Source organism: Neodiprion fabricii, chromosome 2 (genome assembly GCF_021155785.1).
Source record: "Neodiprion fabricii isolate iyNeoFabr1 chromosome 2, iyNeoFabr1.1, whole genome shotgun sequence".
NCBI lineage: Eukaryota > Metazoa > Arthropoda > Insecta > Hymenoptera > Diprionidae > Neodiprion > Neodiprion fabricii.
The window spans coordinates 20,153,914-20,167,827 of record NC_060240.1 but is presented as its reverse complement, the minus strand read 5'-3'; the positions used below and the strand labels follow the sequence as shown (position 1 = coordinate 20,167,827).

At 41.3% G+C, this 13,914-nt stretch overlaps 1 protein-coding gene and 1 long non-coding RNA gene across 2 annotated transcripts in view; both read left to right on the top strand.

The window, feature by feature from the left end:
• LOC124175000 overlaps window positions 1-12,799 on the top strand; it is a 51,714-nt gene extending 38,915 nt beyond the window's left edge. Inside the window, exons 3-4 of the mRNA XM_046554791.1 lie at window positions 12,113-12,386; window positions 12,652-12,799. Coding sequence (XP_046410747.1) covers window positions 12,113-12,386; window positions 12,652-12,760 — 383 coding nt within the window. The 3' untranslated portion in view covers window positions 12,761-12,799. The remainder of the gene's footprint in view (window positions 1-12,112; window positions 12,387-12,651) is intronic.
• On the top strand, window positions 3,218-4,171 carry LOC124175006. Its single transcript, XR_006869055.1, has 3 exons — window positions 3,218-3,253; window positions 3,528-3,852; window positions 4,118-4,171. It is a non-coding gene; the product is annotated as an uncharacterized LOC124175006 (long non-coding RNA).
• Window positions 12,800-13,914: the final 1,115 nt, after the last annotated feature.

Here is a 13,914-nt window from a genome sequence, read left to right as displayed (position 1 = left end):
TTCTTACCCCTGACAGCATTCCGCCTATTGCTCTTCCCTTCCTATTTTTTCGAACCGCATACTGCACTTCCCATTTATACCTTACTGGGAACTTATTTCTAATCCTTTCCCATCCCTTCTTTTCTATCCATGTCTCCATTAGAAATATTACATCCCACTCCCCTAGCCCCCTCCAGAAATCTTCATCCTTTCTTGCGAGCCCCGCCACATTCCAAAAAGCTACTTTCCACCCCTCCCTTTCTGTCTCGCCTACTCCCCTCTCTCTCCTCCTTATCTCCCTCCCTACCTGCCTCTGTCCGCCCCCACTACCCATTCCCCCGACTGCCTTTCCCTACGTACCCTTTCCTGTGCTTCTATACTTCCCTCTTGTCTTTCCTCGCTTGCTGGCCTTTCCCTATCGCTTTCCCCTAATTTTCCCCTACCCTCCCTTTGCCCCTCTTTCCTCGCTCTCCCTGTACCGTTCCTAAGCACCTCTCCTATCTCATCCCACTTCCACATTTTCCCTTCTATCCAGATCTTTGCATACCCTATTTTTACTCTGTTTCCCCTTCTTTCCTCAATAGCTGCTACCTCCCTCAACTTCCATTTCATTCTTCTCTCTGCCCAGGTGAGATCCTCGTCTATTCTCTCCTCCCTCCCTTTACGGAGGCCTTTTCTTCCCATTACCTGCCTCTTTTGCTCCCTATTTCCTAGTCTTGCTATCCATATCCCCTTTTCTCCCGCCTTTTTCGCGCCTACCTCCCACATATCCTTTACCTCGACCTCTACCCCTATCAGCTGCAAAATCTTTATCAACTCTTCCTTTTCTCTTCCCTTCTCAAGTCTCGCTTCTCTCACTACTATATTTCCCCTTCTTTCTTCCCTTTCTTTCCTCTCTATGGCCCACTCCATCTCTTTTAATCTATCTATTGTTACCTGCGCCACTTCCGCATTCCCCTGTACCTGCCTTTCTACCCCTCCTTCTGCACTCTTCTTTTCTAATTCTATCAGCCTCTCCTTTACCCTTTCCATCTCCCCTCCTTTCCGCTCTTCTACCTCTTCTAGTCTTTTACCTAGATCCCTTATCATTTCCTTCATCTCCCCCCTCTCTACTTCCCACTGCTCTTCCCTTCTAGTCATTTCGCCTTTAATCTTTTCCATTTCTTCCCTGATCCCCCTTCCCTGCCCTTTGACCTCCTCTAGACCTATCTTTAGCTCTTCCCTAATCAATCTTAGCATATTTTGTATAGCCCCTCCCTCTGCCTTCCCTTTCTCCCCTGTCTTACCCTCCGGCGATCGGTGCACTTTCCTGCTTTTCCCAAATACTCTTTCTCTTTCCTGCAACTCGTCTACCTCCTCCTCCCCTTTTTCCCCTTCCTCCTTCCGCTTTCTCTTCCATAAGTCTAGCACCGTCGCCGTCGCTCCCAGGCTATGCCTCCTATCCCTCCCTAACGCTGCTACTGCCCCCGGCCTACCTTTCTTTTTCTCCTCCTCTTCCCTGTTCGCCCCTTCTTTTTGGCCACCCGCGTTACTCATATTCTTTCTCTCCTTCACCGCTCCCTACCTTATCTATCCGCCGCCTACCTGTCTACTCTATCCCCCTTCTTACTCCCTAGGTGTCACTGCCTATTCCTATCTTATTTGAATCGTTGCCGTCCGCCGGCTCTTCCTACCTAACCTCAAAAACTCTCCCCCTTCTTTCTTTTTTCACCCGCCCTTCTCTTCTATTCCTGCCTCCCTATTCCCTTCACCCGACCTCCCGTCTATGTCTTCCCCGCTCCTTCTCTGCCCTATTTCCTTTTCTCCTCACCTTTGCTTTCCTGCTAAATTCTCGCCTTTTCTCTCGCACTCTTTCGCACACCTGTCACTCACATTCAAAACGGAAACGGAGGTCAAGAAAATCTATTTTATTATTTTTTTTTTTTGTGTCTTTTACTTAATTAAGTGTATCCTTCAATAAAGCAAGTATAGGTTAACTATATGCTATCTGCATGTTAATGAAGTACAAAAATCTTTAGAAACGTGATCGGCCGTAGCTTCTGCATTTATAACTGAGACAGGAGCCGATAAATAAGAAAAGGTTTGTTTTACTAGCCAATCATCATGAACCTTATGAATAGTTCTGAGTAGCTCTAAAGAAATGCTCGATTCCTCCTCACGAGAACGGGAACTAACTCGAGCAAAAGAAGTTTCTAGGGAAACTCGCAAATAAACGATCAAATCTACTCTGAGCTCAGACGAGCGAATGAGAAGATCAAAATTTCTCATCAATAAATGAGATTCGAAGACGCGAAAATTACCCAACCTTCGACGAGCTTCTACAAAACAATTGCAACTGAACATCGATCTTTCCATCACCTTTACAGGCAATGGAGTCGTCTGAAGATGTCTATCTAACATAACCATTTGAGCGAAATGCTGAAAATAACAGCAATAACGATCTGGGTCCTGATACATCAAATCTAAGAGATTACTTTCAGCTACGTCTCGATATTTCTCAAGAGGTTCTGAAAGTGTACAGACCTGGCGATCTGCTAAAAACCTCTAGGTGAAAGTTGTTTTTCCGCATCCGATGTTTCCTTCAATAATGATCGTAAGCGGTCGAGTTTCACTCAAATGAATTCCAAAAGGCAAATTCTTTTCCCAATCGATGACCGACTGTAAAGAAGGTCAAGTCGATCACAGTCGTCAAGGGTGTTCGTTTGAAGATCTAACCTCGAAGGATGTTCCTGGTCTCGGAGAGACTGTTCCAGGTTGATCTTCTTCAAAAGGAGCAAGACGATCCAAGTGAACCACTTTCTGACGCGAATGAGGAGATCTTCGGATTCTATAAACAACATTATTTATCCGATTAACAAATAAGTGAGGGCCTTCCCAATTTCTTTGCAGTTTTGGACATCGTCCTTTCTGTCCACGGGGTCGGAAGAGCCAGACAGAATCTCCAGGATTGAATTTCATATCTCTGGCTCAAATATCATAAGGAGTTTTTAATTTATCTGAAGCCATAGAAATTCTATTTCTAGCAAAGTGATGAATTTCTTCTGAACGTTGTTGTAATAAAAAGGCATAATCTGTTTGATGCTGTCTTTGTACAGGAACAGGGCCTTTCTCTTAATCTTATGAAAGTCGAAGATTTCTTCCAGTAAGCATGAGGGCTGGCGTCTGCTTCGTCGTCTCATGAATCGCAGATCTGTAAGATAAGAGGAAGAAAGGGATCCAGGAGTCCCAGTCTCTCTAATTCTGCTCTACGAAGGACGACAAATACTGTAGCAAGGTTCGATTCAATCGCTCTATCATGCCATCAGATTGCGGATGCAAAGGAGTCGTACGAGTTTTTCTAACCCCTAAAATCTGAGTAACCTCTTTCATTAAGGTTGACTCAAAATTTCGGCCTTGATCAGTATGAAGTTCTGGAGGAACTCCGTGTCTACAAATAAACTCTTTAACCAATGCTTGTGCTACAGTGAAGGCTCCTTGATCAGCGAGAGAAACCACTTCAGGCCACTTAGTAAAATAATCAGGAATAACCAGAGCATATTCATTTTCAGAATGGGTTATCGGGAGAGGTCCGAGAATGTCCATCGCTATCCTTTCAAATGGAGCTCCCACGTTGTAAATTTGAAGAGAGCTTTGTCCCTTCGCTCGAGGTCCTTTGTTTGCCGTGCAGATTCGACATCTTCGACACCAATCTTCAACGTCCATCCGGCAACGGGGCCAAAAGTAGAAGTTGCGAATTCTGCCTAGAGTTTCATTTGAAGCGAAGTGTCCGCCTGCAGGAGAATCATGATAAAGAGCAAGAATCTCCGGAACTCGTGTCCTGGGAACCGAAAGTTGCCACCTGATTTCTTTCAAGTCTGCAGATTCTCATTTTCGGTATAAAATTCCATCAATTAAAAGGATATAGTCCAATTGAGTCCAATAAATTTTCAAATCTGGCTCGGCTAAAGATATATCCTGCCAGTCCGGGCGAGTTTCCACTTCTTTCCAAGACTTCACTTGAGTCAAAGTGTCGTCCTCTTGTTGCGATTTTCTCCATTCCTCCTGGTTATTTCCGAGAGAAATCTTCCGTATTATAAGAGAGGGGTCACGGTTTTTCTCTAATCGTGCACACTGTTTACACTCTGGCATTTCCTCGCAGGGTCTTTGAGAGAGAGCATCGGCGTTTCCATGATGAATTCCTGCTCGATGACGAATGTCAAAATCGTACTGACTGAGCCTTTCTAACCATCTAGCTACCTGTCCTTCGAGAGATTTGAACGAAAGTTGCCACCTGAGAGAAGCATGATCTGTACGTATCAAAAATCTCCTACCGTACAAAATGGTGAAAATGTACTACGATCTTAACAACAGCTAGAAGTTCTCTACGAGTGACACAATAATTCCTCTCAGTTCTACTCAAAACTCTGCTGAAATAGCTTATCACTCTCTCCTGACCTCCCTGAATTTGTTACAGAACCCCGCCTATTCCTGAAAGAGAGGCATCCGTATCTACAATGAAAGGAAGTTCGACCTCTGGATAAGCTAAAATCGGCGAAGAAATAAGATTTTCTTTTAATTTCTTGAAAGCTTCTTCGCATTCCGGGGTCCAGTCAAAAGGAATCTTGATTCCGGTCAAGTAATGGAGAGGTTCAGCTATACTAGCAAAACCTTTTACAAATCTTCTGTAATACGTACAAAGGCCGAAAAAAGCTTTTAATTTGTTCTTTACTCTTACGTGTCGGCCAAGAAGAAACCTTCTTGATTTTGGATGGGTCGGTCTTTACACCTTGTGCTGAGACGATATGTCCGAGGAAGCCTACTTCTTTCTGGAACAGATGGCATTTTTTCGGGCTCATTTTCAGGCCTGCTCACTTCAGCCTAGTGAAAACTTGTCTGCGATTTTGAACTTCCTCTTCAAAGTTCTTGCCAAAAACGATTATATCGTCTAAATAGACGAGGCATATTTTGCCAGTGATCCCGTGGAGAACAGCCTCCATCATTCGTTCAAAGGTAGCCGGGGCATTACTCAAACCAAACGGCATAACCTTGAACTGCCATAATCCTCCTAAACCCGTCACAAAAGCTGTTTTTTCTTCATCTAGAGGATCCATTTCGACCTGCCAGTATCCGCTCTGAAGATCTATGGTGCTGAACCAAGTTGCACCAGCTATCAGGTCCAGTGTCTCGTCGATTCTGGGTCGAGGGTAAGAATCTTTCTTCGTTATATCGTTCAGCTTCCTGTAATCGATACAAAATCGTTTGGATCCGTCCTTTTTGTTAACAAGGACGATTGATGAGGCCCAGGGACTAGACGATGGTTCAATCACATCGTTCACTAGCATGTCCTCTACAAGCTTCTTCACCTCTTTTCGGGCGTTGAAAGCGAGTCTTCGAGGAGCTTGTTTTATTAGTGAACTCTCTCCGACGTCGATCTTGTGCTTGACAGAAGTACATCGGCCCTTATCACCACTATCTTTGGCGAAAGAATCTATGAATTCTAGCAAACGAGATTTAAACGATTCTACCTGAGCTAGATTTAACGAAATCGAAGATTTCTCCACAAGGCTCTGTCAATGTCAAGGGAAATGTTGTTGAAAATCATCTTCTGAGAGTTCTATTTCCCGGATTCTAGAAGGAGTCCAATAAATTTCATTTCCATTGGTACAAAGAGTTATTTCGCGATTGTTTGAAGCTAGTGAATTTCTCTTAGTCGAGATAACACAGTTATAAGCTGTAAGAAAGTCTATTCCCAAAATACCTTCATCCTCTATATCTGCTATAAAAACCTTATGTGGAGAGTCGATACATCCAAAAAGGTTAATTTGGTCAGTAACCTGTCTTAAAACCGGGGTCGTCTCTCTAGTGGCTGTCCGCAGAGATAAAGAGGGAACAATCTGGTCATCAGATTTAAAGAGATCCGATCGAACTACGGTTACTTCCGTGCCGGTGTCTATTACCCATAGCCAATCGACGCCATTTACAGTACCGCGCGCGTAAAGACAAGACTGTCGTAGACTTTTGATTAAAAACTGTTATCTAAGAGGGCTTCCACTCTTAACAATCTGCGCTGATTTTCGCCCCGACAAATCACTGGAATTAGTTATTTGGACGAGTTCCTGTTGAAGAACTCGACTGAGGATTTGCTTCCCCTTTTTCTATATCTTTCTCACGCCAGTTATAAGAGTTTGGATTCGAACTCTGCATCGGTTCTCCACTAATTTTTTTAATTAGAAAACAATGATTGGCGTCATGACCAATTTTCTAACAAAATAAGCAACACAATACAGTTTGTTCAGATGCAACTACGCTTTTAATTTCGCGTCTGTCATTCTGATCTTGAAAAGAACCACAATTTCCTTGTTTAAAATTATTATTACTTTTTTCATTTCTATAATTCTGAGGCTTGGTCTTCTCCGTGCGCTCAAAATCCCGTCTTTCTGAGGTGACTTTTGACACCTCGATTTGGCGAAATTTATTTGACATAAAACATTGCTTACGCATGGCCTCCACCTCGAGAGCCTTAGCCGTTGCCTCCCGTAGGGAAGTGAGACCCAAAGTCCCAACGGCCATTTTAATTTACGAGTCAGTAATTGCATTTAGAGAAGCCTGTGTTGCTAATAAATTTCTAGACGGTTCATGGTCTGATAATGTTACTCGAGATAGTCGTTTTATATCCTGACTAAGAGACGCGAGGTCCTCGTCACGTCCTTGTCTCCTCGTTTGTAATTGTGCTGCATAAAGTTTTGTTAAATGGTCATTGCCATATCTTAATTTTAGTGCAGAGCTAAGTTTGTCATAGTCTGAAATTTTTTCCTCTGATAATGCTATTAAAACGTTTAACGCGGGAGTTCGCAAACAAGAGGCAAGGCTGTAGGTCTTCATGGTGGAGTCCCACTGATCATGCTTTGGTATTGTATCAAATTGTTTCTCGTACTCAGCCCATGAGACTTTTCCATCGAACATAGGCGGTTTCAAAAAGCAAATGGGTTTCTCATAAATTTGAGAAGCAACCCCTAGTTATCTTGAATTATTCAATTGACTAAGATGAGAAAAGCGAGGCTGAACATGAAACAGAGGCTTGGAAAAGATTACCTCGTTATCTACTCTCGTTCCACGGTTTGTGGATTCGTCCACTTCTCTAATAAAAGGCACAGACCTTGAATTATGAGCTTCTTGGGATCGTCCTGGGTATTGGACCTCCCCAACAGCTGGAGAGGGAATAGGAGAAGAGAGAGGAGTAGCAGCTCCGGAACCTCGCGGGGTGACGGCCAGTTCTCTAGAGCCGTTCACCTGATGTACCGTCTGAAGAGCCGCTACAGTTGTCTGGAACAGGTCGTGTAGACTGGTCTCCGAACGTTCCTAAGCCTCACGATCTCCGCTGTTCTTGTTGATTGGAGAGTTCTTGTTTTCGCTGCTCCTGTTTGTCCAGAAGCAGCTGGAGAAGTTGTTGTTGTTGCTGGTTAGCTGCATCCAGAAGCTTGTAAAGTGATAAATCCAAATTTTGAATTTATCCGCGGTTAAAATCGAATTCTATAATCGAAGAATTAATCGATCCTCGATTTCTCATTTCCCCCCCCTCCGATCACACTACTGAGTTCGCTTTCGTGAGCTCGGTCTCTTGGCTCTGGGACGTCGAAGGGACCGGTCATCCGCTTATCTCTCTATAATCTACTCAACGGAAACTGGCCAGTAATTAAAACAAGATTTAACGTGGAGAAAATATCGAAATCATCAACTTCGGTTCCGGATTCCAGTCCCAGGGCAGGAGCCAACGTGGGAAAAAACGAGCATCATAGATAAGTCAAAATTTAAATATTTGTTTATTCAAGAATCTCACCGAACTCCGAGACAAATCAGAAAACGATGTATAAATTGGAATAAGTGTGTGTGTGTATCTGTATGTGACTGTGTGTGAAAATATGTGCCTCATATGTTAAATAAAAGTAAAAATAATATGAATTGATCTTACAAGCTGCCGTTGATGTCGTTCGGCGGCTTCTTGTTGCTGATTCATAAGCCTCAGTAGATCGATCTGTGTGATCGAGAACACTGAAGTTACGGGGAAAGGGTCCTTTGAAGGTGAAGAAATTGTCTCGGGAACCCGCGGATTTTCCGTGATGGAAGGTCTTCTCCGGCACTTTCCCTTCGACGAGAGCGTGTCAAACGACTATTGCTCATGGTTAATAATATTTCACGCACTGAATTGACTCGATTAAAACTCTTTATTCCACTTCTGACACTAGTGTAACGTTTTCAGACGTTACGAAAATGAATATGGATTCGTGAGTTTAATTATCGAGCCAGAATCAAAAGCGTAAATAAAATGCTGAGAAAAAGCTTCAATTGCAGGGTACGTGTTTCTGGTTTTAAGTCTGAAACAAGACTGATTTTACAATAATGTTGGTTGACGCAGCAACCTTATTCTTTTTAGAGACATAAGAGGTTTATAAACGTCTTTTATCTATGATGACTGCTGGATCATTAAAAGGGGGCAAAACGGGTGATTTCACTCTTTGTAACAATATAATTTTTTCCTCATTTTCGACTACCCGGGTTGGTTGATGTTAATCTCTTCGTTATAGTTTTCGTCCTCAATGTCATCTTTTAACTCGAGTTTAACGATCGTTGTCTGTGCCCAGAAAAAATTGGGCTTCCATTGATATTCTGTCATTTTCGACCTTACTCTCGATGATAACTTCTGGTGCATTCTTGCATGATTCATTACAAAATCCGCACACAATAGAGCACTTCAACTAAGCTTTCCTGCAGTTACATGCTCCACTGCATCCTTTTTTGCATTTGCATGAAATGAAATTCAATAAGGTCTCGGGTGCTGGTGACTTTGTCATTGTTAATGGATAAATAGCACTGGTTCGCTGACCCTGTCTCAGTTGAGCTAGGACCTCGGGCGCATAGTTTGTTGCCATGCCCCTTTTTCGATATAGGGAGGGGAGAAAAGGACGTTCGTTTCGAGCGTCATAAAAGGAACAACGTAAGACGAGGGACGGTTTATACCTGCTTTTGAAAACATTTGTACAGAACCCACCGAACGAAAATTGAAACGTTTATGCTGAATACCAATAATATTCTGTACAAAGTCACGACACGGCAGAACATTTATATCTAGCAACAAAAACCATTTCAATTTGAAATACGTTTTGCCATATAATTTTATTTCAGTGTGAAAAAGCAGTAAAAATAATATAATGTTATTTGTTTTTTCGAAATTTACCACGAAAAAACTGATTTAACTATTTTGTAAACAAATTTCGATCTTTCTCTGCTATAATTCGATACATGTGAGACTTACAAAAAAAAGTTCAGAAGAAAAACTGTTTGAAATTTTATTATCTTCAAGTTTGTATTAAACGTTTTTAGTCGTAGGATCAACCGTTGAGGTATTATGTTGAAAAAAACAGATTTTAGCACCTTTCATCCAAGATCGCGGCCAGGGCGACCATTCCTCGAGGTCACAAACTGGATTTTTCATCAGAGTACAAACTTCAACGACATATTCCAAAATTATAACTACACTACCTTTTGTAGGGTGTGTCTTTTCTTTCTTATCCCTACTGACTGGACCAAGTCACTGGGGTTAGAATCGGTGGTTGGTAAGCTAATATTGTTCCGCGTGGTGGACTGTACTATTTTCACCATTTTCACACTGTTACGTCCGGCGTACCACCTCTATCTATTTTTCCTACTCGTTAACTCTCCCACAGTTCTTATATTAATATCACGTTCTTTGCGCTGTCCTCTTATCTCTACCTAGACTCATGCTACTCACTATCGCCTTTACTCAGCTAATTCTATTCCCTTCCTTCAGCATCCTCACACCTTTCCTGCACCCGTGCGGTTTGTTTCTGAGGACAATTGGGAGATTTAAAATAGGTTTTAACTCTCAACAACGTCTCATCTAGACATCTTATATATCTTTTGCATAGCACACTTCCTTCCTACCGCTAACTCAACTTCTACGCAATAAACATATAATCTATATATCAAACATACCCGAGGTTATTCAAAGCCGAACCTGTTCATTTTTACCGCTCGGGAGTAAACCCCTTTCACGGAAGTAACGACACTATTCTTCGTATTTTCGAATATGGATGATAAAATACCATTCGCCTCAATTCTCCCATCAGTTTGTATGGCTGCCTCAAATCGCTTGATTCCCGCATCCTAAGCACAAACAAAATGGCTCCATATCAAGGTTTCTCAGATTTGTGATTGATACAAAATATAATGTAAATGAGATCGTAATCCAGACAAATGGCTGCCTATCTATCCCAATGAATTAAACGAATTATCACTACGTATAATCGTATTATTGGGCGGCAGAAAGACTATTTTCTATTTTGCCACCTAGCCTTGGCCACGTGATCAGCTAGCTCACGGTGTATATCGGCACCGGGTCGCAATGATCGTTCGAGGCTCCCGGCAATCGAAGTTAAGCAAATTTCTCTTGGGAAGAGGATCGTGGTGGACTTGGTAGAAATTAAACAGAATGTAAATTAACAGCGTACCTTGTTTATTTTCTTTCTCGCTGATCTTCAAACTCCCACTCACTCACTCTTTAGCTTCTCTTCACTTTCTTTTACAATAAAACACCTGTTGCGTACTACGACAGTGTAGCACGAAGTATCCTCACCCAGCCGCGCCTTGAACACAAACTGGCGTAACAATAGCTCGGCTACATGAGTCTTTGCCTGTCATGGCTGTTCGGCGCGCGTATTTCAAGCTGGACCAATCTCGACTGATGTCTTTAAAAGTCTACGAAGAGGCAAGTTAGGTTTGCCTCACCACAACAGATTCGGTGCCAGCTGGTGAAAGCGCCGTCTGCGTTAATCGATTGAGCGCGATTATTACCCACCGCAGGAGTGTTGACATCACCTCCGGTAATGAGGTGTTCCCGGAATTTCTCCATCCAAGACTGCAAGAGCTCGACTGCGTGTTGAATCTGGTATTTCGAAATCATGTTTATTCTTGGATGCATGGGAATGTCACCTAAAAATTTCATATTTTCTCGTCTAACGTTGATCCAATGATCGGTCGTTCTGTTGCGCTCTTGCCCTGGAGACAGGGTGCTCATCAAATCGTGAGCGTCTCCCATCGCGCCGACGAGATCCTTGCATGCTTCACCAGCCATGACTTTAACATCTTCATGCCTAACTCCTGGCCAGATTTATTGCGACATTTTGTTACAACCAGATGAATAGTTTTGAAAATATAACAATATTTGGAAACCAAGTCGCAATGAGATTGTACACTTATGCAAACGTTGACAAAACTTTGAAAGATAACGAAAAGTTATGTTGAAAAGTTTTTTAGGTTTTGATAAGTTCTACGAAAGAGTCAACGAGAGCATATGGCTATGTCTAATAATTTAGCCAAAAAAAGAACTCGAACGCATTAGCAAACCAACGGACTGCTAGTATACTGTGAAGGTGATTCTAATCTTTTTTTCAAGAATTTAGTGAAGTGAATAATTTATTATTTTATTGCTGATTCATTTTATTCACGATTTAAGAATGTATTACATTTATCAGTTTATTGAATATTGTTACACATCATATATCGACCGACCCATGACAACAAACGCATTTCTGCGGGCATTCTAGAATTGACGTATTTCGTCATCCTCTTATTGTTAGATCGGATGAATTTCGATAGACGCAATAGTCGTGTAAACGAAGTCTTATACATATCTTGTAGAGTCGATTGAGATATGTCGGTTCTAGTCACCCGATGAAATACGTCAATAGTAGATGGCCTACCATACTATGTCTGTTCCCATCAGATCCTCTGATATTTGCAACAAATTCAGTTTGTAATTTGCAAATACCCAATGGTTGAATTCACAGAATTTCGTATACATGTTAGTCAGCATTTCTTACACATTTTCATGTATGTATAAATTTATAATCGGATTTGATATGCACCTCAATGTCTTAAATTCACGCTTAGGTTTCTAGCTTTAATTTTCGTCTTTTAACATTTTTCTACTTTTTCTCGTTAGAGAGATTACGAAATTCGAGCATTGTGCGCGCAAATGGGGTCGTTTTCAACTGATATGCGACGTTTGGCAGTGGCTAAAATTTTTAAATTATTTCACTGTTATACCTACATTTACTGATATAAGTTTTTTGTGCAGGAAGTACTTACAATGGCGTCTGGGACGATTGGTATGGACCTTCAGGTAGAGGGGATGCTTATAATATTGAGGCGGTCATCGGAAGTCCAGCTGGTCAAGCTGTCGCAAGTGTGGGTTTTGTTATAATTGCACAAAAGGCTCGTGACATTCGTGAAAAAGCATCTGTAAGCTGCACTCCTAAGAACGTCACCTTACCAGTCTGCAGTCCACTTCAAGCTCCGTGCCTTTTCCGGATTCATGAAGATCCATGTGAAAAAAATAACCGTGCTCATGCGTATGTATTCAATAATTTACATGATAGTAAACTAGCGTAGTTCACGAATGTATTGTAGAAGTAAAGGGGGGGGGGGGGGAGGGGGGGGACTGGTCAAAATGTACCGCCCGGAAAATTTTTCGGTGTATCTCCGAATCAGCTCATCTGCATCGTTTTTTGGCACCGCCGTGGATGTTTCTTGACAAACAGATTTCGATAAAAGTATGAAATCAATCTAAATCGACGAAACTTTACGTCGTGTGAGACATTTTTTTGTTCTCTTCAGGTTCAAGAGTAAAATGTTTTTCACAAAAGTTGTGCGCCGTGTTGTCCTCTACAAGACAAGTTTTCTACTAACATTACGTAGCATTGTTAGTTTGACCGTAAATCACTAGTAAATAAAAGAATTGATTGTTGACTTTACTGTCAGTAATTCGCAGGCTTTCGACTCAATAAATGTCTGTTCCGGTATTACTAATAAAATGAATGAATTACAATTTCATAATGTGTGCCTAAGGACATATTCATAACTGTTTGGGGGTTGACAAAACTTACAATCTGATAAATCTGGAGTAGCCAGCTTCAAAGTTCGTTTTTTTTTGGGACTTGACATACCATTCTGTCTCATAATTGTCGGACATTTCTGTATCTGTAAGGTAGCTTGCCTTTGGAAAAATGCTGAGCTGCAGTTTCGGTAAATGGAGCTATGTAGTAAATTTCCTGTTAATCCAATGAAAGAGCTATTAGTCAGAACAGAATATTGTAAAAAAAAGAGAGAAGTAAACGGAAATACTAAAGTGAAAAATCCTTGTCAAAATCATAAAAAGAATCTATTTCAACGAATAGAAATTTGGATGGATTGATGATGTTAATACAGGAAAATATCCACGGTTATTCTATACAAGTTACCTACCGAGTACTCTGACGGGAATAATTCTTTAATTGAGCTTGCAACTTGATCGAATTGATTTGAATTGATCATTTTTAACCGTTCCATAATCAGAAATCAATTGATTGGCATTTACATTGGCTAAATTCTCACGAGTAGACTTTGACGACAATCCGTTATCTCTTTTGAAAACAGCTAAAACCTGTTTTCCGTTAGGATATTGATTCAAGATGTATTCTAACCACTGTAAACAGAAGTTCTGCTTTATGAATAGTTCACAGACAGAAGGACTGATTAGACATATATTATAGACAAACATCGATCAACAACTACAGAGCAAATACAACGTAATGTTTTATCAAAGGTTGCTAGAGACAGAAGTGACAAAAAAATACATTTGCTAATATAATCTCAGTAGCCAGGATAAAAATCATTATGATGCAGCATTAACAAACTACAATGTTTCTGCGACGACTTCATTAATTCCTTTCTGAGATGGGTGAATCACACGAGTAAATAAATGTGACCTTAGTGATTCTGTCCTGATGTTTAGATACGATTTATCGGAATGAACTATTGTAATAATCAAGTTGAGTGCTTGAAATATAAATAGAGACAGAGATTACCGATTTCGTAAGAGGTTTGCATCCTGAGATCTTT